This window comes from Montipora foliosa, chromosome 2 (assembly GCF_036669935.1).
Source record: "Montipora foliosa isolate CH-2021 chromosome 2, ASM3666993v2, whole genome shotgun sequence".
Lineage (NCBI taxonomy): Eukaryota > Metazoa > Cnidaria > Anthozoa > Scleractinia > Acroporidae > Montipora > Montipora foliosa.
The window spans coordinates 63,942,931-63,962,700 of record NC_090870.1 but is presented as its reverse complement, the minus strand read 5'-3'; the positions used below and the strand labels follow the sequence as shown (position 1 = coordinate 63,962,700).

At 38.3% G+C, this 19,770-nt stretch overlaps 3 protein-coding genes across 4 annotated transcripts in view; 2 read left to right on the top strand and 1 right to left on the bottom strand.

Moving 5' to 3' along the window:
• The window catches only part of LOC137985286 (uncharacterized), a 59,376-nt gene extending 57,955 nt beyond the window's left edge, over positions 1 to 1,421 (top strand). Inside the window, exon 12 of the mRNA XM_068832868.1 lies at positions 299 to 1,421. Coding sequence (XP_068688969.1) covers positions 299 to 317 — 19 coding nt within the window. The 3' untranslated portion in view covers positions 318 to 1,421. The remainder of the gene's footprint in view (positions 1 to 298) is intronic.
• Positions 1,422 to 1,556: 135 nt separating this feature from the next.
• On the bottom strand, positions 1,557 to 7,792 carry LOC137985301 (uncharacterized). Of its 2 annotated transcripts, none has more exons than XM_068832894.1 (3): positions 7,531 to 7,792; positions 6,249 to 6,402; positions 1,557 to 4,990 (listed from the first exon to the last, which is right to left on the bottom strand). In XM_068832894.1, exons 1-3 carry the CDS (start codon positions 7,754 to 7,756, stop codon positions 3,496 to 3,498), a joined length of 1,875 nt encoding a protein of 624 aa, XP_068688995.1. In that variant the 5' UTR covers positions 7,757 to 7,792; the 3' UTR covers positions 1,557 to 3,495. The 2 variants fall into 2 exon arrangements, with proteins under 2 accessions (XP_068688995.1, XP_068688986.1); XM_068832885.1 differs by having other exon boundaries at positions 1,557 to 4,993; positions 7,531 to 7,789.
• Position 7,793: 1 nt separating this feature from the next.
• The window catches only part of LOC137985370 (uricase-like), a 13,674-nt gene continuing 1,697 nt past the window's right edge, over positions 7,794 to 19,770 (top strand). The window contains exons 1-8 of the mRNA XM_068832960.1: positions 7,794 to 8,061; positions 10,405 to 10,467; positions 10,929 to 10,982; positions 12,426 to 12,504; positions 14,334 to 14,402; positions 14,514 to 14,631; positions 15,631 to 15,706; positions 15,933 to 15,980. Coding sequence (XP_068689061.1) covers positions 7,834 to 8,061; positions 10,405 to 10,467; positions 10,929 to 10,982; positions 12,426 to 12,504; positions 14,334 to 14,402; positions 14,514 to 14,631; positions 15,631 to 15,706; positions 15,933 to 15,980 — 735 coding nt within the window. The 5' untranslated portion in view covers positions 7,794 to 7,833. The remainder of the gene's footprint in view (positions 8,062 to 10,404; positions 10,468 to 10,928; positions 10,983 to 12,425; positions 12,505 to 14,333; positions 14,403 to 14,513; positions 14,632 to 15,630; positions 15,707 to 15,932; positions 15,981 to 19,770) is intronic.

Here is a 19,770-nt window from a genome sequence, read left to right as displayed (position 1 = left end):
CTTGCAAACAATCAATGCGTTAACTGGCTTGCTTACCAAGCAATGTGTGCCCAATGACTTCATGATTGTATTATTTGAGTGAGAAAGACTTTTTTGAAATAAAATGCTAATAGAACCCATTGGGAACTCGGAAAAATCAGAGCCCCAGATGGTATTTGAACGTCAACCCTCTGTGATCTAGTCGGATGCTCTAACCACTGAGCTACTGGAGACTCTATGGAGAGCAAGACTATTAACATTTTATTTCATATGTGTATATATCATTCTCAAAGACCTTTTTACCCATCTTTCATTTCAGGTATTGCTGTGAAACTTAACAGAAAAGCTCTACAAATTCAAAGGCATTTTGTTCAACATGACTTTTCCTGGAAACTGAACAGCAATATGGGAGGGAAATAAAACAATAAAAAACAAGCTGCAAGCGGAGAAGCCAAATGAAAAGTGGGAAGAGTGAGGCTACCTAACCCTTGTGCCCTTCTTCCTTGCATCCATCTTTGGGCACATCGTTTTTGTTATCATTCACCCTATTTCTTACCAAATTGAATGAAACTAGTCTTAGGTTAGGCTAAATGTGCTTCTTATTGCACTGTTGGAAAGCTTTAGTTCTGGCTCAGTTGCATTGTTTGCAGATGGCAAAAAATTAATGACGTTGCAACACAAGTCCAAACTCAGTCAGTGAAACAAAGTCTGAGAATAATGGTCATACAATGATCTTAGCTAGACCTTTATTAATTTAACCCATTTTATTTAAAGCATTTTGTTGGAAGTGTCTGTAGTGCACGCCTACATGTACATTCCTCTTTGATCATAACATGAACTGATATTGTCATGCTTTATACAGAGGAAATTTATGTCTGAAATAGTTTGCACAAATAGTCCCTTTTTGTCCTTCATGTCAAACAATGACAATTTATTGCAGAAACAAGTCATATTGTTTTTTTTTTGCAAGTTAGTTTGATTTTTAGGGAAAAAAACGTGTTTTACTCATGCAAGTCCTTTCATCTTCTTGCAGTGATAAATGGCACAATATTAGTCCATTGAAGAAAAAAATTGTCTGGGCAAGGACAACCTCATTAATTTTAATCTATTTTGATGGGCATGCATGGTTATATAGTTCATTGCCACAGTTCATCTTACATTTACTTGGGAATTATAGTCATTTCATGGTAGTACAGTAAGGAACCCGTCTTTGTTGTGTTTTAGTATTTTATAATACAGCCTAACTGGAAATTTTAACCATGTCCTTTTATTATTAGGAAAACAGAAATTAGATTGGTACTATAGGACTTGTGCTGGCCATGATTTCAGATACTGGTATCCTAGTTGTGGCTGTTCACATATTCCATAACTGTGTCATAGGACATTTCACTTTAGTGTGGTATCAAACATTCTTTGTTGGTTGCTATTTTGTGATATTGAATTTACTTTTAAAAGAGTATACTTTAAAATGAGACTTAATACTAATTCAACAAGACTTACAGCATATTTGCTAATAATTATTTCAGTACTACATCAACTTGTGTTTTTGAAATAAAGTAATGAAAACCATCCCATGCTTACAGTACAGCAAACATTTCTTTAATAGTATTAAGGTCTGATTTTACATTGAGTACTCACGAAAGAATGCGGTTTAATAAAAAAGTACTCATCCTTGCTGTAATTTCCTCATAAAGGCCTGGAATACGTATGTCTACATCTAGAAACATGTTATCAAATCAAACAATTGGCACATGCTTGCAACCAGTTTCCTTGCATTACCACAGAATAGAGTCCCCACAATCAAACTTGATTTAAGTATTCCAAAAAATTCTCAACAATTTAGACTGTGCTGTAAAAAGTAAAGAGATTTCTCTTTGCACCAATGACTGTCTTGGGATAGTCAATTCAAGTGCTCCAAATGTAACTTCAGTCTAAAACCAAAGATTCTTATCCAGGTATGTGAGACAACCACGGACTCTATAACATTTGATGATTATATTTTTGGAAAAATATTGTTTGTGTTCTATTTCACTTACATGTACTGTATGTCCAGAAGTGCAAGAACATGAAATCAGATGCACACGCAATTTTGACATCCAACACAGTGCCCCTTAAGGACGGTGCCTACTCTTGTTATTGCACATAAAATTCTGTTCTGCGCGTCTTAAGATACTCAGATTTCTTATGGGTGGTGCTTATTAATACAAGGATATTTTTGAGCGGTTCAAAACTATGCGGAGAAAGTAGAACTTAGCAAGTGATCTTGGTATCCAAGAAGAAAATTGAGGGTAACCATGCATTTTTCAGAGATAATTAAGCTTCAATTAGTATACTTACAAGTACTGTTGATTAATTATCTTCGAAAAATGCCTGGTTACCCCCAATTTTCTTTTTGGATTTCAAGAACACTAAAGATGTGCTTTTCCTGCATATTCAGTAAACCGCATAAAAATACCTGTGAATTAGTAGGCAAAGCATTAAATTTTTTCTCTCTATTTCCAACCATAAGGTAAGGGTAAAGGTTAGCATTATTTTACAATACATACTTAATTGACTGCTCCCCATAGGAGCTTTTCAGGGCCAATGAAACACAATCAACGAAACGACAGAACAGAACAACAACTGTTAAGAATCCCAAATGGCCAGAGGCGAACCAGTTGGCTATTTACAAGTGCAGCTGGGAAGTTGAACCAGGGATTTCCAGGATCAAATTCAATGAGTGGTCACAGTGGGTCTTGAACCCGGGATCTCAAGGCAAGCACCCTAACCACTGGGCCACACCACCTCCTTTAGCTTAGGGTCAATGCAGCTGTTCATCCCTACAGCTGTACATGAGGAACAGCATTTGGGGGACACTTTGTGATGTCAATATTATTGTCTGTATTCTGAGACACAAGTGATGTGAAGATCAAGGGGGCACTTTGTGGTGGTCAATGAAATCTCCGTGCATCTAATTTCTTGCATTTCTGGACATATCTGATTCTTTTTCTTGTTAGAATCACTGATGGGACAAAAACCTTGATACTGTAGGTACCTCAACCTATAGAACAATGATACAATGTATTTCAAGAAAGAAACCACTCCTGACTTTGAGAAGTCTTTCAAGCAAGCTTTGGTTATTTTTTCTTCATTGGCAGTAATATTAATTTAATGATTCTAGGTTTGGGTGACTTAACTAGGCTATGGTTAAGACTTAAGTATCCTGTAAACTGCTCAATATTGTCAACTTTATTCCCAGCAGAATAGCAGATACTGTAGGTTTGACTTAAATTTTTTCCAAGTACCCCCCCCCCCCCCTCCAATTTACCAGGGCCAACACTTTCCTTCCCCATTAATACCAAGCACTAAAAATAAACTAAGAGAGAATTGTTTATCTTGCTGAAGACACCCAACTGCTGTAGAAATAAAATGTTGGTTCAGTAACACGTATCACTAAAATTTAGCGAGTTAAAAGTACCAGTACTGTAATTTGGAAAAAGTCACTAAACATCTAAGAATTTCACTTTTTTTAGAAAATCAATTTTGTTTACTTCTGGATTGCCTTGCAAATTTTTTCTTTGGAGGGCCCCCTTGATCAATGTCATTGTCATCACTGGCCTTCTTCCTGTCAGCTGTGGCACCATGTTTCCGCTTTGACTGGATTTTGGGGCTTTCTTTGAATGCCTCTTTAGATGCTGCAATGCTGAGCTCACTCAATAAGCGATCAACTTTACCTGGTTTAGGCATCTGAGTGTCAGCTTGTTTGGACAAACGTAATGTGGTAAGGTTGTTGTCGGCTTTGGTTCCAATTCTTGCGCGAAGTTTATACAGCTGGGCCACCTTGTAGACTTCATTTCTCTGCCTGGCTGTCATGGGGTCCAACTCGCACTCATCTTGCACCACATCAGATACAAAGAGGGATATCTTGGAATTTACCTCAATCAGGAAGCTCATATCACCCAGAGGTTCATCACAATCTTTAGTAGCTGTAGACTGATTGCTTATGCTGGGCATCTCGCCTTTAACATTCTTTGCTTTTGGCTCAGAATTTGGAGTCAGTGCAATTTCCTTAGATTCCTCATCATTTTCATCTGTTGGCATCTCACTTACATGTGTTTTGGCTGTACACTCACCAGATGCCCTCATTGATTTTTCATTGCGAGGAAGTCTCTTGCTTGTTTTTTTCCCAGTTTTTTTCTTAACTGTGAAATCTTTTTTCTTTCCTCCAGGTATCATCTCAGCCTCTACATGTACACCAAGACTTTCTTCCACACTGCCAGAAAACACTGTTGCTTTGTTACTTTCAGTGGTTACCTGGAATTGCTTTTGGTCCTTCCTCATCTCTGATATGTCTTTCTCTTGATTAACATCATCCTCTGACAATAATTCATCTTGCAAGCTTCCTTCATTCCTCCTACATGTAGGCTTTGTTTTCCTTGTTTCTATGATGTCTTCCTTTTGCCCTACCTTGCTTTCTTCCAGAGGTTCAGCATCTATTGCTTGGTCTTTCACGGCTGTCATGGTTTCTTGTTTGGTACATTCTGTTTTTTTTCTTCTTAGATTACCTCTTTTTATGCCTTTTGATTTCAAAGTTTCATCTCCTGTTGCTGCCTTCTCCAGAGCTTCAACATTTTTGCTACTGGTAGCATGTTTAACTTGTCTTTGTTTCTCTCCCAAGGCTTCCTGGGGGACAGTATTGGATTTTTCTTTGACTCCTGTCATTAGTTTTCCATCATCATCTTTGACATCTAAAGAGAGTTCCTCAGGGTTGGAATTGCTGTCTTTTACTGGCTTTGATGTTTCAACAGCTTTCTTAAGAATTGGCAGTTTCAGCCTTTTCCTTGAATTTGATTTCTTTTCTTGCAGAGACAGGGTGACGTTCTGCTCTTTCAAACTTGATGCATTCTCCAAAGGAATATCAATGATCTCTGTTCCATCAGTAGTAAAAATGTCCTCTCCCTGAATGTTGGTTTCACTGACTGGCAATGAATCATTGCTTGGACTATTATTTGCCACGACTTCTCTGGGTTTTCTGCTGTGAGATAAGAGAGTTACGTGTAGCTTAAGGATGGGGCCTACTATTGTTATTGCGCATATATGTTCTGCGCATCTCGAGATACTCTGATTTCCTATGGGTGGTGCTTATTAATACACGGATGTTTTTGTGCAGTTTAAAACTATGCGGAGAAAGCAGAACTTAGCAAGTGCTTTTGGCATCCAAAGAGAAAATTGGGGGTAACCGCGTATTCTTCAGAGATAATTAAGCTTCAATTTAAAAAAGAACACCATACATTGCTTTGTATTTAAAAGCTTTTTACAATATTATTGTTGATTAATTATCTTTGAAAAATGTGTGGTTACCCCCAATTTTCTTTTTGGATTTCAATAACACTTGTTAAGATCTGCTTTTCCCACATATTCAGTAAACTGCACAAAAATACCTTTGAATTAGTAAGCACCGTCCGTAAACATTTTTCCTTTCCGTTCAGTGCAAAAGAAACATGAAAGTATTGATTCCCTTTTGTCTGATTGTTTCTACAATACTGTATCAGTAGAATAGAATCCAGTTGTATAATTTTATAAAAAGTGATTTTATCTGCTAAATTGTACATCTACAGGTGTACAGTACATGTGTGAGGGGTGGTGAATGATATATTGTAAATAGCCGCACTTCATTACCTCTTATACTGTAGTCTCTTACAGACTCAAAATATCCACCAATCTGGACAATTCCAAGCTTAAAAGCTAATACACAAACCCAAACATCATACAGCAGTACCTTGTATTTTTAACACCTATAGTTATTAGAGTTAAAATCTGCTGCATTATTTCTATTTTGCAGTGAAGGTAGAAATGAATAATGCAAGATTAACATTCAGCAAGGTTCTTAATTTTACATGGCATTGCTGAAAATAAACTATCTAGTTTAGCAGGACATCTATCCTTTTAAATCACCATTTTACAGACACTGCAAATTTGATCAGACATTAATTAATTACTATACAAATTGGGTACATGTAATTCAACCTAAAGTAAAGACTCAATCTTTAGGTACATGTACAAAAGACAGCCTTATTAGACTTTGCAGTTCATATCGTGCCAAGTCATGGCCCTGCATGTTTTCAGAGTTTCCGCAAGTTGGTTTTTACAGTGCACCTTAACTTGTATTTCATGTCTTCTTAAGTCTACAAACAAGGACATTTTCCAATTTCTGATGATTGTCAGTAATTTCCACCACTTCATGAATAAACTCTTTTTTGGCAGGTAAAATGTAATACTACAGTACATACCTCTCACTTTCAAGGAATTCCCTGGATCTTTGTTTTGATGGTTCGGCAACGCTATTTTCCTTCTCAAGGTGTTTCACACGCTCTCTCAGGTGAGATATTTCATTTTCAAGGCTGGTTTTCTGATATCTGAAATCCTTTTCAACCCTTCTCATTTCTGCAATAACAAGTTACGTAGCATCAGTAACCTACATGTACAATGTATCACCGTAGGCCAATCACCACCTCCAAACTGCAGGGGGGGAGGCTGGTGTGGAGAAACCTTGCACACTTCACTATGGTGTTAACCTCACAAGCCCTGTTTTGATGGAGTCATTTAGCCGAAACAAAATGAAACTTCCATCAACATTTCAACAACTTTAATCATAAGCTTAGTAGAGTCTTTTAGGCCTCCTTGTCACCAATGTAATTCAATTATTTTCCCTCTACCTTCTCTTTCTTGTTTGTTCACATTTGTATCTTTAGTTAATTTCTTTTCTGTGGCAGAAATAAGTTTATAAAATAAACTTCACATTGTCTTATCCAAAATGGCAAGTGCAGTAAGTCACATGACCAGGGTGGTCATGTGACAGGAGACAGTGTGACCTTTTGACCTTCGTTATGGTTGAGGGCTGGGTACTGGCACGGCAGTATATCTGGAGGGCCTTCCTGATCTCTTTCACTGGTCATGTGACTTAGTACAGTCTCCATCTTGAAAAAGACAACCTCATGTTGTTGAAATTGTCTCTGTGGAATAAAGTCATCTCAGCAGAGAGGATTCTTAAAACAAGAATTTGCACACACAGGTTCTGAACCCATCTGTGGTTTTCCCAGGGAAAGGTGAGATCAGGAATATGCACGCAGCGTCTTCTCTTTGATAGTGAGGTGAACTACAGTATTTCACCCTGCAACACAAAATAATGTTCCAACAAAGGCGCTCACCATAAAATTAGGGAACTTACATGTACATCATTTTAATGATGCAAAGAAGAAACGTAATAGTTTTCTCATCACGAAAATTGCTGACGCTAACCGGAGTAAAGACACTGTTCAAAATTAATTAAATATAGTGTGTTTAGGTTTTAGCCTTTACAAATACATGTATACAGTGTTTGGGTTGTGTTAGCGCGGGAAATACGAAACTTACGCTTAATTGTGCGGAGTGTGATTTCAACAAAGCTTCCATCCCTCTTAGCTTCTTGGTGTTACTTAAAAAAATCCATTGAATGTAAAGAAGAGATTGATAGATTTTTTGCTAATAGGGACAACCGATGCGTATCTCTCAACACAACAAGACTGTACTCACCAGAAAAAGCGAGACGGATAAGGCTTTGAAGCTCCTCGCATACTGTGATCAATCCGCCAGTTTGGCACTCCACACTGCCTTTAAGCCGACAAATCGACACAGCAGACGCAAGAAGCTTTTCCGAGTTTTGAAATATATCTTGGCAGGCGTTTTCATCCTTTCTAATCGCCGTCGGAAAAGAACTTTTCCACGAAAGCAACGCACTTTGGCCTTCGCTTACCGCCATTTTTTTAGAATGCCCGCGCTAGTAGCCTCATCTCCAGAACGAGGCTGCGATTTTGCAATGTAGGGGGAGTGGACAACATGTCTTCATCTTTCCATATTGATCCGTCGTTAACCAGCTACGGAAAGACTGGCGTTCGTCTTTTAAAGATCACAAGGAATGGAAAATACCACAGCATCATACAAATTGAAGTGTCTACAGAACTCAAGCTGAATAACTACCGCGATTACTTGTACGGCGACAACGGGAGCGTGGTACCGACAGATACACAAAAGAACACTGTGTATGCATTAGCGAAAGAGCATCAAGTAAGATCAGTGAGCGCTAATGACTTCCCTATTAGTTAATCTTTCTTAATGGTCGGTTTTCTGAGAGTTGCTTTTAGAGGGCTAATAAACTTGACCTTACTTCAGATTCGACCGATGTTTTATCCATGTCACGCGCTTCGTCACGCGTAGCATTTTGCGTATTATTTTCTTCATTTAAGCAAACAAAAAAGGTGTAGAAAGTATTTGTTGCAAATTTACAGACGTATTTCCGAATATGAAAAGAAAAATTCCAGGGACCTTAAGCAATGACAACCACGACGGCTACGAGAACGTGGTCCAAAAAGTACAATTTATTTCCCGTTACTGTTGTAACACACCAGCCAAAGTAAATGTAAATGGCGCTTAAGCACGCGCGTTTTTGAGACGCGGACGGCAACCGGAACAGAACATTTCGCGTGCTAGGACAGTGGTGTATCGCAGATTTTGATACTAATCATTTCTAATGGAGAAAAGATACTTAGCAGTGTAAATATGGTTGTGGGAAGGCAAGTTAAAAGGGAAAACAGCTCACTTCCGGTTGCCCTCCACTTCTAGGAAACATCCGTTATCGCCGCCCACCCCGAACCGGGCTATAGCGGGGAATTGTGGGGTTCACTCGATTTTGATCCCCCAGCAGGCGGGGAGTGCGCCAAATTTCAAGGTCTTCGCCTACAAGATCGGGGAGTAAGCGGGGACTTCACAGCAGCCTTTCCCCCCCCCCCCTCTTCAAATTTTGGGCAACAAGAGAAACATCTAATAAAGAAATATTCTCCCGTGTTGCTAAATTTTACACAATCAACGGTGAGATTCTGAAAGCCACGCAGGTAATGTACATGAGTTTTCGTTGTGTGCTAGGATTAGGCTACATGACTGTTTTAGAAATCCTGGAGACAATGCATGAGAATGATCCATTTAATTTGTTTCCAGAGTTTTCTAATGTGGTACATATCCTTGCAGTGATACCTGCTACATGGTGTTCTGCAGAACGATCATTCAGTGCATTGTGCAGATTGGAAACTTATCTCCGCAGCACCATGGGGCAACAATGTGAAAGGGCATGTGCCAACTCTGTAGTCAACAATAACATGCATGGTGTCATTGATGTAGTATGAGCTCATATGATAGATACATATGTAAGGATACTTTCACTTCATATGTAAGCGCATGTTAGTGAATCGTATGACCCTCGTTTTTGTAAAAATTTGGGCAAACAGTTCACTGCATAACCTGGCAAAAAAATGCCCACATGCTTATATGAATAAGCGGTTTCTTTTTCACGCCACATGCATGGTAATTTTGTATACATTAAGTTTCTTCTTAGGTCACAAAGAGAAGAGTACTGTTTAACAAAATTTGCCATTGAAAGAACAGTGATTTGTAAAGAGCATTAAATTTCTTCCTCTCATGTTTTATTATGATGTTCTTTGTTCTCAAAAGTTCCTGAGGGCAGGGACATTAGGTATATTTCCTCGGAAGGGGGGCTATTTTCTCTGTTTCACAGACTGCAAATTCCAATTCCCCGGTATGGACCCAGGTTGAGGGGGGCAGGTATTTACTTTGACTGGTTCATAATTTGTGCAATAAATTATTACTGCAACTCACTCGGCTTTGAAAGTGTAATTAAACATTCCAAGAATAACTTGTTGAGAATGGTGTGGTTCTTTAGAGAGAAAATTGAAAATTCATCATCAGGAGCTCTTGTCCTCCACATCACCTCAAATTTTATCTTTTCACATCGTTGTCAAGATGAGAATGGCAAAGAAATGTATCAAAATGTAAAGTGCATGTGCAGGGCATGCAGAGCTATTGTTTTTACTAATTAAACCTATATTTTTAGGTGCTGTTCTCGTAGCCGTCATTGTCCTCGCTTAATTAAGGTCCCTAACAAGTTTGTGGAAGGACATGTGGCATGACCTAGTGAATGGCATAATTATGCAGAATGTAATATATGCAAAAGGACCCTAACCCTAACCCTAACCTTCATTTTCTTGCTAAATATTCTTGGTTTGCTTCCATGTGATGAGATGGCCATGTTGGTGTACAAAGCAATAGAAAATGGCCCCGCAAGTTTTGCATGATAATAGACTCAAATTCCCAAAAGACCTTTTACTGCATTGTTCTACATGGCCGCCACCATGACGTCAGATGCAAACCATCAATACAGAACCTGATGTCAGAACAGCCATATTTGTTTCAGGCAGGGCTAGGGTTATGGTTATTGTGCAAGTTTCAGCCTCAAGTTTGCCGATTGCTGTAAATGCATGGCTTAATCTCTCTGTTGTCTATGAATGGATACAGCCTCTTTCCTATTCTACAAATAATTATTTTCTTTGGTGTTTACAGCTCAACACTATTGAAGACTTTGCTCTTCATATCTGCAACCATTTCCTAACAACACATAAACAGGTACTTTTGGCAATTTTGACTGCTAGCTTGTGTCAGATCACAAGGAATTAGGTATCTTTTAAATGACTGGATCCTTACCACTATGATGAATGCATCGGTTTTCATTGTTCTTCACTGTGGGAAAATAATCATATTTAAGAAAAATATACAAAGAGTACAGGGTGTTAAAGATTTTGGTGCCTGCACAATTATAATGGCACAAAAGCCATATTTTGCCAGAATTTCAGAAGTGGGATTGGCTTCTGGTTCAGCTCACTGTTAAATACTGGGATGCTATCATTGTATTTACATGTATGAGTGCATCAAAGGCTTAGTGTCATCATACTTTTGCAATAAATTTAGAAAAGAGTCAGAAAAATAGTGACTAGAAACAGGTCTGGAGTGTGTTGAACATTTCATTTTTAATATATAATACAAATCACTGATGTATTGAATTCAACATTTATGTTCAATGACTTTAGATAGATCAAGTATTTGTCGAAATTGATGAAACACCTTGGAGGCGCATGCAACAGGTAAGTGAAATAAGGGAGGCCTGCAAGTGATAATGTCATCATTACAGGGAAGTCCTGATTGTTAGGAATCCGTGTTTCCATAGCCTCATGTAAACAAAAGGGGAAGTTGGGAGAATTCTTGAATTCTCCCAACTTCCCTGAGTGTTTAGTTGAGGATGTGGAAACATGGAAAAAAAATCCTCCATTGCTTTTATAAAATATTTCTCAAAGATAATTTGACAAATAAAGGAAAATTCTGTTTTGTTTACTTCTAGATTGAAACAGATTCTCTTGATACATGCTTACATTTTCTTCCAGCCAATCAAAATGCATGTCTGACAACACGTAACCAATCAAAATTTGTGTGATGTCACAGCCGTGTTACCATAGTCTCATCTAAACACAGCTATTGACCAATGAGAGTGGGCGTACTATCCTAATTATTTTATTTTATTTATTTTGTTTTACATGTGTATGGTCATTGTCTCTGCAACATGCACCTCTGAATGCTTAGCTCCTCCAGCACTTATGGTTATTCCAGGCAGCCAGTATATACAGCTGTAGCTAAAACATAGGCCAACATATTAAAAAATAGTACCGGTATTTACAGAGGATTTACATATGTTGGGTTATACAAGGGTACTCTAATTTATTTAGTTAATACCAAGAATAGAGTACAAAATAATAAAGTTTCTTATTCTTATTCTTCTGTGAAATGTGCATCTCTAATTGTGTGTACAGAATTAAATGTTAAATGTCTGCAAGTGTCCTGCCAAAGGTGCATTACATGATCTACTTGTATGTAAGCATGATCTTGTTTAGCGGTTCCCTTCATAATTCATACCCCAAAACTGCAAAGAAAGGTAATTACATGTAGCAGGGCCAGTTTCATCATTCTTTGTTGCCCTCCTTCCTGTCTTATCTTGTGCTTGCCAAAAGTTTTGCAGCACATTCAGGTCTCTGTATTCAAAAACATGTGTCACCAGTTTGTTGGGTTGTGTCCCTTGCTTGGTTTTACCCCTTAACAGACTTCATTAGTGTTTTTGCTTGTACATATTATAGGTAGGAGTAAATTACTTTACAGTCATCAAGTCTTATCAGCCAAAGTTAAGCCCCATCAAACGTAATCTATTTGTGTTTTTCAACTGACATAGTAACTATGGATGGTTTGCATCTGATGTGACGGTGGCCATGTTGGATGGCAAGAACAATAACCTGTCTCTCCACTGGGAACTAAACTTTATTATTATGCAAATTCTGTGAAAATAAATTTTATTGTATTGCCATCCATCATGGCCACCGTGTCATGTGGGTGCAAACCAAGAATGCAAATTTTGTCCATGAACAATGCAGTTTAAAGTTCTGGAAAATCCTTCTCTATTACGTGTAGTGTGGGACAAAAATGTGGTTTTCTTACAGTTGCATCAAGTGGTCCAATTAATTTTAAATTATTTCCATTAACAGGGAGGAGTTGAGCATGCCCATGCATTTATCTTCAACCCAGACGTGATTAGATTCTGCTCTGTCACTCAGGCTAGAGGTGGTATGTGCATGCATTTCAACTTTTTTTCTTTCTTTCATCAATAAGGGAATATTTGCTGATATTTGATGTCATTAATTTACGTTTTGTTTCATGGACCCATTGACTCCTAGGAGTGGGACTTATAGATTTTACTCCGTCTAATGCGAGACGATTTTACTCAATGACATCAATTAACATCCCCTCAATAACAGGGCTCGAAATTAACGAAATAATCCAGTCGCATTTTGCGATAAGATACGGAAATTTAGTCGCAATTTCGCAAATTTTAGTTGCAAAATCGCCGCGCTGCATTGTGTTGTCAGCGGTTTAGCAAAAAAAAATATGAGCCCGCAATACTTGTGTGTAAAGAAACCGCTGAAAATGGCGAATGATATAAGAAATGGAGCTATGCACGTAACATTGCAGCTAAATTACTCTACAATTACGCTATCTTCAGAGAAAAGTCACAGTGAGAAACAAAATAACATTTCTTTATTTATTTTAGCAAAAGTAGCAGCAAAGTGGCAACTGCTAACCCTTTTGTTTCGAAACAGCGAAGGTGACAACAAGTCGCAAATTTGCGACCTCTCCAGATATTTTAGTCGCAAAGGGAAAAATTTAGTCGCAAATGCGACTGTATTGGTTGCAATTTCGAGCCCTGAATAACTCATCATCATCAAGTGCCATCTACTAGAAATAGGTCGGCTATCATGAATCTCCAGCTGTTCCGATCTTCCGATCTTCGTACACATCCATTATGTGTGTCCTAACCATTCTCTGGTGTTTTTCATCCAGGTAACTCTTGGTCTCCCCCTGTCCTCTCTTCCATTCAATTTTGCCTTCCAGTAACAATTTTTGGGTCGACGTCGATCCTATTGTGTCCAATAACTATGTCCCTATTTAACCCATGACTCCTGGGAGTGAGACTTGACAGATTTTACTCTGTCTAACACGAGACGATTTTACTTGTCAATTAAGGGCGTGATGGGGTGCACCAGAGGAGTGAATGGGTTAACACACTAGTTTGCTCACAGAAGGCATCATACTACAGTATTTGCAAATTGACTTCAAAAGGGAGAAGAACTTGTTGAACTTATTTAAATAACAAATTTTAAGTCTGTTAGCTCTGATAATGAGCCAGTTATGAGCCATCAAAAGCTGATAAATTCTTGGGTGGCATTTAAGGCTCTAGCCTGAGAGCAGGCTCCCTCCTCGTGACGGGAACCAATAGGCTACAGAGGCTCTAATTATCCCATACATCCTTCGTAAAAGTTTGAAGTTTAAAAACATCGTTGCGCATAGATTTTCTGGTATATCGGTTCAAATTTTCAGAGATAGCTCATTATGCAATGCACTTTACTTTTCAGTACTTTAATCTTGGCTGATTGATTAGAAAATAATGGCCTTTTGCTAATAAGGCAAAAGATTTAAACAAAGATATCCCTTTAAGTGTCAGTCCATGTCTTTTCTTATTTCTTTATTTTTTTGGGGTGGTGGTTAGGGGGGAGGAAAGGAAAGGAACTTTATTTTAGTATCTGTAGTCATTCTAGAGCTGCAGCACTAGTATATTTGGGACACTGTAAACTGAAATTAACAATTCGCAAATCAAGTCAAATGTTGGTTTTTGAGAGGAGGGCAAAACCGGAGTTTCCGGAGAAAAACCTCTTGGTGCAGAGTAGAAAACCAACAAACTCAACACACACGACGCCGATTCTGGGAATCAAACCGGTGGGAGGTGATTGATATCACCACTGTGCCACCCCTGCACCCCAAGGGGTTTATGGATCATTCCGTTCAGAATACACATTACAAAATAGCTTGAGTCTGAGTTGACAATATTTTTATGTCAGGTAAGCCGGAGGTATCTGGAGGCCTCAAGGAGATGAGAATCCTCAAAACAACCCAGTCAGGCTTCACAGGTACTTCATTTCACCATTACAGTAATTTTTATTGATTATAATAATTTTAATTTCAACACAATTAAACTAATACAACTTGTTATAACTAACATTACCATTATGTATTTGCAGGATTTTGCAAAGACAAGTACACCATACTGCCAGAATCCACTGACCGTTCATTTTGCACTAAAGTGTACTGCCGATACTATTTTGATACCACAGAAGGGGTTAATTTTAATAGTTGTTGGTAGGTACTGTATGTACATGTAAGACTAATTCTCTAAGTCATTCTTTAATACCTATACACTTGAATACAGTGGATCTTTAAATCCCATCGGCAGCAAGTCATTCATGTGAAAGACCGTACAGACAAGCTAAAATATGTGGTGTTTACTACATCCACTGTGAACAGTGCCAGAAAAACTAAATTGCTGAGACTGCCAGAGTGCTTGGTACCGAGATTAAAGAACACTAATCCTGGGAAGTTTTCAAGCACTGCCAGGTAATAGGACTTAAGATCAACCCAAACAATGTAAAGGTCCTAACTACTGAAGACCGCACCATCAAATGTTGCATTATTAAAGGAGGTCATTTCCATTATACAAAGGAAACATTCCTTGAATAAGGATGATGGACTGGACCTACCGGTCATTTATGACTCCCTCTTGGGACTAGGTGACAATAAACTTACCGGTACTTGATCTCAACTGATTATATATTCACATCACTGGTGAAGTTCCAGAAATTCGAACGAAATAGTCGAACCTTTGAGATTTCGCTCTGAATTTTGGAATTTTCCAGAGCAAGAAAACAATATTTTCAGGTAATTGTATTCTGTAAGTTATTTGTAATAATATTCTACTTTGTTAGATTTTATGTGTCAAGCTGACAGTTTACAGGTACATTTGTGTATCCATCAGTGTCCGTTGTGGAGCAAAACCTTGTTCAAACAAAGCTATATTAAGATGAACAAAGTTGAAATTTTCAGAAATATTCCTGTGTTCATATTAAGCCCGGTTTGCTAGGTGTGGTAATGAAAACCATGTTTAGAAGGAAAGTTTTTCTGAGCAAGACTTATGAGCTGAGATTGGGAAGATGGGGAAATTTATAAAGGCAATTCGTCTCCTCTCCCCAGCCTTGCTGTTTGATTGTAATGTCTTTTGTTCTCAAGGATTTGGTGTTCCCACTTCCTGAATTGGGTATTAGTGGAGAATTTTTTGCCTCACGTTTTCTGATAATTTTTCAGGAATTTTGCTAAGAACACAATCCTAGATGAGTTTGCTGGTCCACCTCATACTGGCGTCTATTCACCTTCAGTTCAGGTGATTTTTTACTCTTTTTTTGTCTTCAAAACCTATCAAGAATGACAAGTATCCTACCTTCCGTTCATAACAGAAAGGCCTAACCACCAGAAAATTCCATGGGAAGTCTTGTATGAAAGGCTACTCTAAGAGGAGTTTGTAACTAATGGCAAATTGTATGAAAGGTTATTTTGATCCTGATCTCAAACTTCTCTCCTTTAATTTGTATGTCTTTGGTAATTAACAGAACACTTTATACAAAGCAGAAGAGAGAATTTTGAGCTGCATCCCTCAGGTTGGTGTTTATAATATTGTTGCACTTTGGTATTGCAAGTCAAGGTTATAAAAATGTAATTTGTGTGCTTTTATAATCATTGTATCGAGGGTGCTACTTCATCCAATGAAGGCATTTGAGTTTGAATGAGGCTACAGCACTTGGCTAAGTAGCCTGACTTCTGGCTGTTATACACAATTATGGTCTCATTCAGACAGAAGCCCTTCAAGCTAATCCTGCCAAGCCGACCACATGCTGGAAAGGTCAGACCACAACACCGGGAACACTGTCCCCTACTCGTTTTGAATAGTGTGTGGGATCTTTAACGTCCCTCAGAGTTAATGAAGAAGGGCTGTGAGACGGGACCCCCGGCTTATCGTCCTTATCCTAGAAGACTTGAAAGTTTAACCATTTGCAGATTTATTTACAAAGGCAGCACTGAGACCCTGAGTGTTGCTCTGGCCGGAGTTGACCTCCCGCGTGACAGCCCGGTTCTCAACCAACTGAGCCACCGATGCGCGGTCCTCTTATTGACTGAGAAGGTGACTTGTTGGTCTGCTGTAAAAATAGACTTTGAGGCAATCCGAAACGTTGGTTTCTTGATATTGCTTATCATTCATGATCTTAACCCATTGACTCCCGGGGGTTCCCCATTGACGAGTAAAATCGTCTGGCCGGTTTAGGCCGGTTTGGATGTTAACATCCGCGTCGACGCTGTAGATGACAACGATGCAACGAAATTTTCTGACCTGTTGGAATCTTTTGGACTTGTGCAGCATGTAGAGTATGCTACACATGTACAAGGACACACCCTAGATTTAATTATTTCACGCAAATCGGACACTACCATTTATGGTGTGCCACCTATTGATCGCTTTCTGTCTGATCATGGTGCTGTTCACTTTACCATCAATTCTAACAGACCAGATATAACAGTGAAGACAGTATCGTATAGGAAGTTGAAATCAATCGATATGAAGGGGTTTCAATTAGCCATAGCCGATTCCGATTTATGTCTGGATCCACCTGATAATCCTGAAGATTTAGCGATGTGCTACAACAATACATTAAAAAAGATACTCGATGATCATGCACCGCTTGTAACACGCACAACTATTAATAGACCACGCGTCCCATGGATTACCGAAGAAATAAGAGCTTCAAAACGTGAAAGAAGAAGAGCAGAGAAAAAATGGAGAAGATCCAAGTCTGAAATAGACTTTGCTGAATTCAAAAAGAAAAGGAACTTAACAACAGCATTGATGGATAAAGCACGAGAAGACTTCTATGCAGACTTTATTGCTGAAAATAGTCACGATCAGGGTAAACTATTTCGTGCTACGCGTAGTCTCTTGAAGAAAGAAACATCTGATAAATTGCCAGCATCTATTGATGCACAAAGTTTTGTTGATGACTTAGGATCCTTCTTTGTTCAAAAGGTAGTTGATATTTGTGCTCGACTGGACACTGAAGAAACATCCGTCAGTTCAAGCTCTATTACTGAAGTGTCTACACTCCCACCTGAGACCATGGAAGAGTTCAAAGAACTTACAGAGGACGATGTTAAATCCCTCATACAACGTTCATCTTCAAAATCTTGCTCCTTAGATCCAATTCCATCTAAGCTACTCCCTCAGTGTGATGTGTTATTACCCGTCATCACGTCTCTAATCAACATGTCTCTGAGGACGGGGGTTGTTCCTCGAGTATGGAAAGAAGCACTAATTACGCCATTACTGAAAAAGCCCGGGGCTGATATGCACGTTCCTCAGAACTTTAGACCAGTTAGTAACCTGTCAAAAATGTCAAAACTAACTGAGACAGCTGTTTGTCATCAAATACAAAATCATCTCCTCGAACATAACATCTACCCAGACCAACAATCAGCCTACAGAAAAAACTTCAGCACAGAAACTCTTCTACTGAAAGTAAAAAAATGACCTCCTCATGAATATGAATAAACAACATGTGACTCTATTAGTACTATTAGACTGGAGTGCTGCATTGGACACTATAGACCATAAAATGTTGATTGATCGTCTTAAAATTAGATGTGGAATCACAAATGTACCTTTACGATGGTTTGAATCCTACCTAGAGAACAGATCTCAACGAGTCGTCGTTAATGGAGCTGAATCACGTTCTTTCGACTTACAGTTCGGTTTGGCACAAGGGAGCTGTCTTGGTCCTCTGCTATTTACAATTTACACTGGAGAGTTATCTGATATCATTAAACCCCACCTATACCATCTGTTATGTGCTATGCTGATGATACTCAACTTTATGTATCTTTTAGTCCCAAGGACAATTGTGGAGAGGTTGAGGCCATAGCGGCTATGGAAGGATGCATTAAAGATATACAGAAATGGATGAAGGAGTCCAAACTACAACTTAACACTGACAAGACGGAGCTGCTACTAATTGGCACGAAGCAACAACTTCAGAAAATAAATATGTCCACATTATGTGTCGGTAACGACTTGATAAAGCCTAGCAAAGAAGTCAAGAACTTGGGGGTGTGGCTAGACCCATCCTTAACAATGAACACACATATCAATAAGACTTGTAGTATTGCATTTTATCATTTGTATAATCTTCGTAGAATACGAAAATATTTATCACAAGAATCGGTGGAAGTTCTTATCCATACATTAATTTACAGTAGAATTGACTACGGCAATAGTCTATATCTAGGTTTACCTGATTATCAAATCCAAAAAATTCAAAGAGTACAGAATGCCGCAGCTAGGCTTGTATATAATGCCGGTAAATATTGTCACATAACACCTTTACTGTTTAAACTTCATTGGCTGCCTATTCGTGAACGCATATTATTTAAGATTCTTTTAATTACGTATAAGGCTGTTCATGGGCATGCCCCTAATTATATCAAAGAGTTAATTAAATTTAAGAAGCCTGGAAAATACAACCTTAGGTCAAATAGTGACAATTTACTATTAGAAATAGAAAAATTGAAAACATATACTACTCTTGGAGACCACGCATTTCAAGTCGCCGCTCCAAAACTATGGAATAACCTACCATTTAATATTAGAAGTTCATTATTTTTACCATCTTTTAAGAAAGCACTCAAGACGTATCTTTTTAGAGAAGCATTTCCTTAAATATTTTAATTGCTTACACGACGTATACAATTCTTCTTTAGATATTAAGGCCAGTTTTTTATTTTTTTATGCTATTCATATAATTTTAATTGTTATGAGTAATTAGTTATTAGTTATCATTAGTTACTAGTAATTAGGTTTTTAATGGATTTAGTTCCGCGCAGGTGAAAATGTAAATTGATACTTGCGCGTTATAAGTAAATAAATTATTATTATTATTATTAAAGGGTTAAATTAATTAATGGGGACATAGTTTTTCAGTGAGTGATTAATGGGGACATACGGGTAGTTTTTCAGTGAGTGATTGACCCATTGACTCCCGGGGGTTCCCCATTGACAAGTAAAATCGCCTGGCGTTAGACAGAGTAAAAATACTAAGTCTGGCCGGTTTAGGCCGGTTTGGTTTGGATGTTAAAGGGATAAATTGTTAATGCGACTGCCCTGCATTAAAAAAGATTGGTCTCTGGGATTGATGAACGACGGTTACTCCTATGGGGTATATAGTTACGCATACCTCTTTGGCTTGGTTTGAGCTCTTAACTCTCCAGGTCATCCGGGTTATCAAGGCACGTAAGAATCTCCAAAATATAATAGTGTGAATGGATAAACAAGACAACCTAGAAGAGATTAGATTTTGTTACACGGAATTCTGTCTATTTCATGCCTTTTTGTGTCGACGTTCTTTC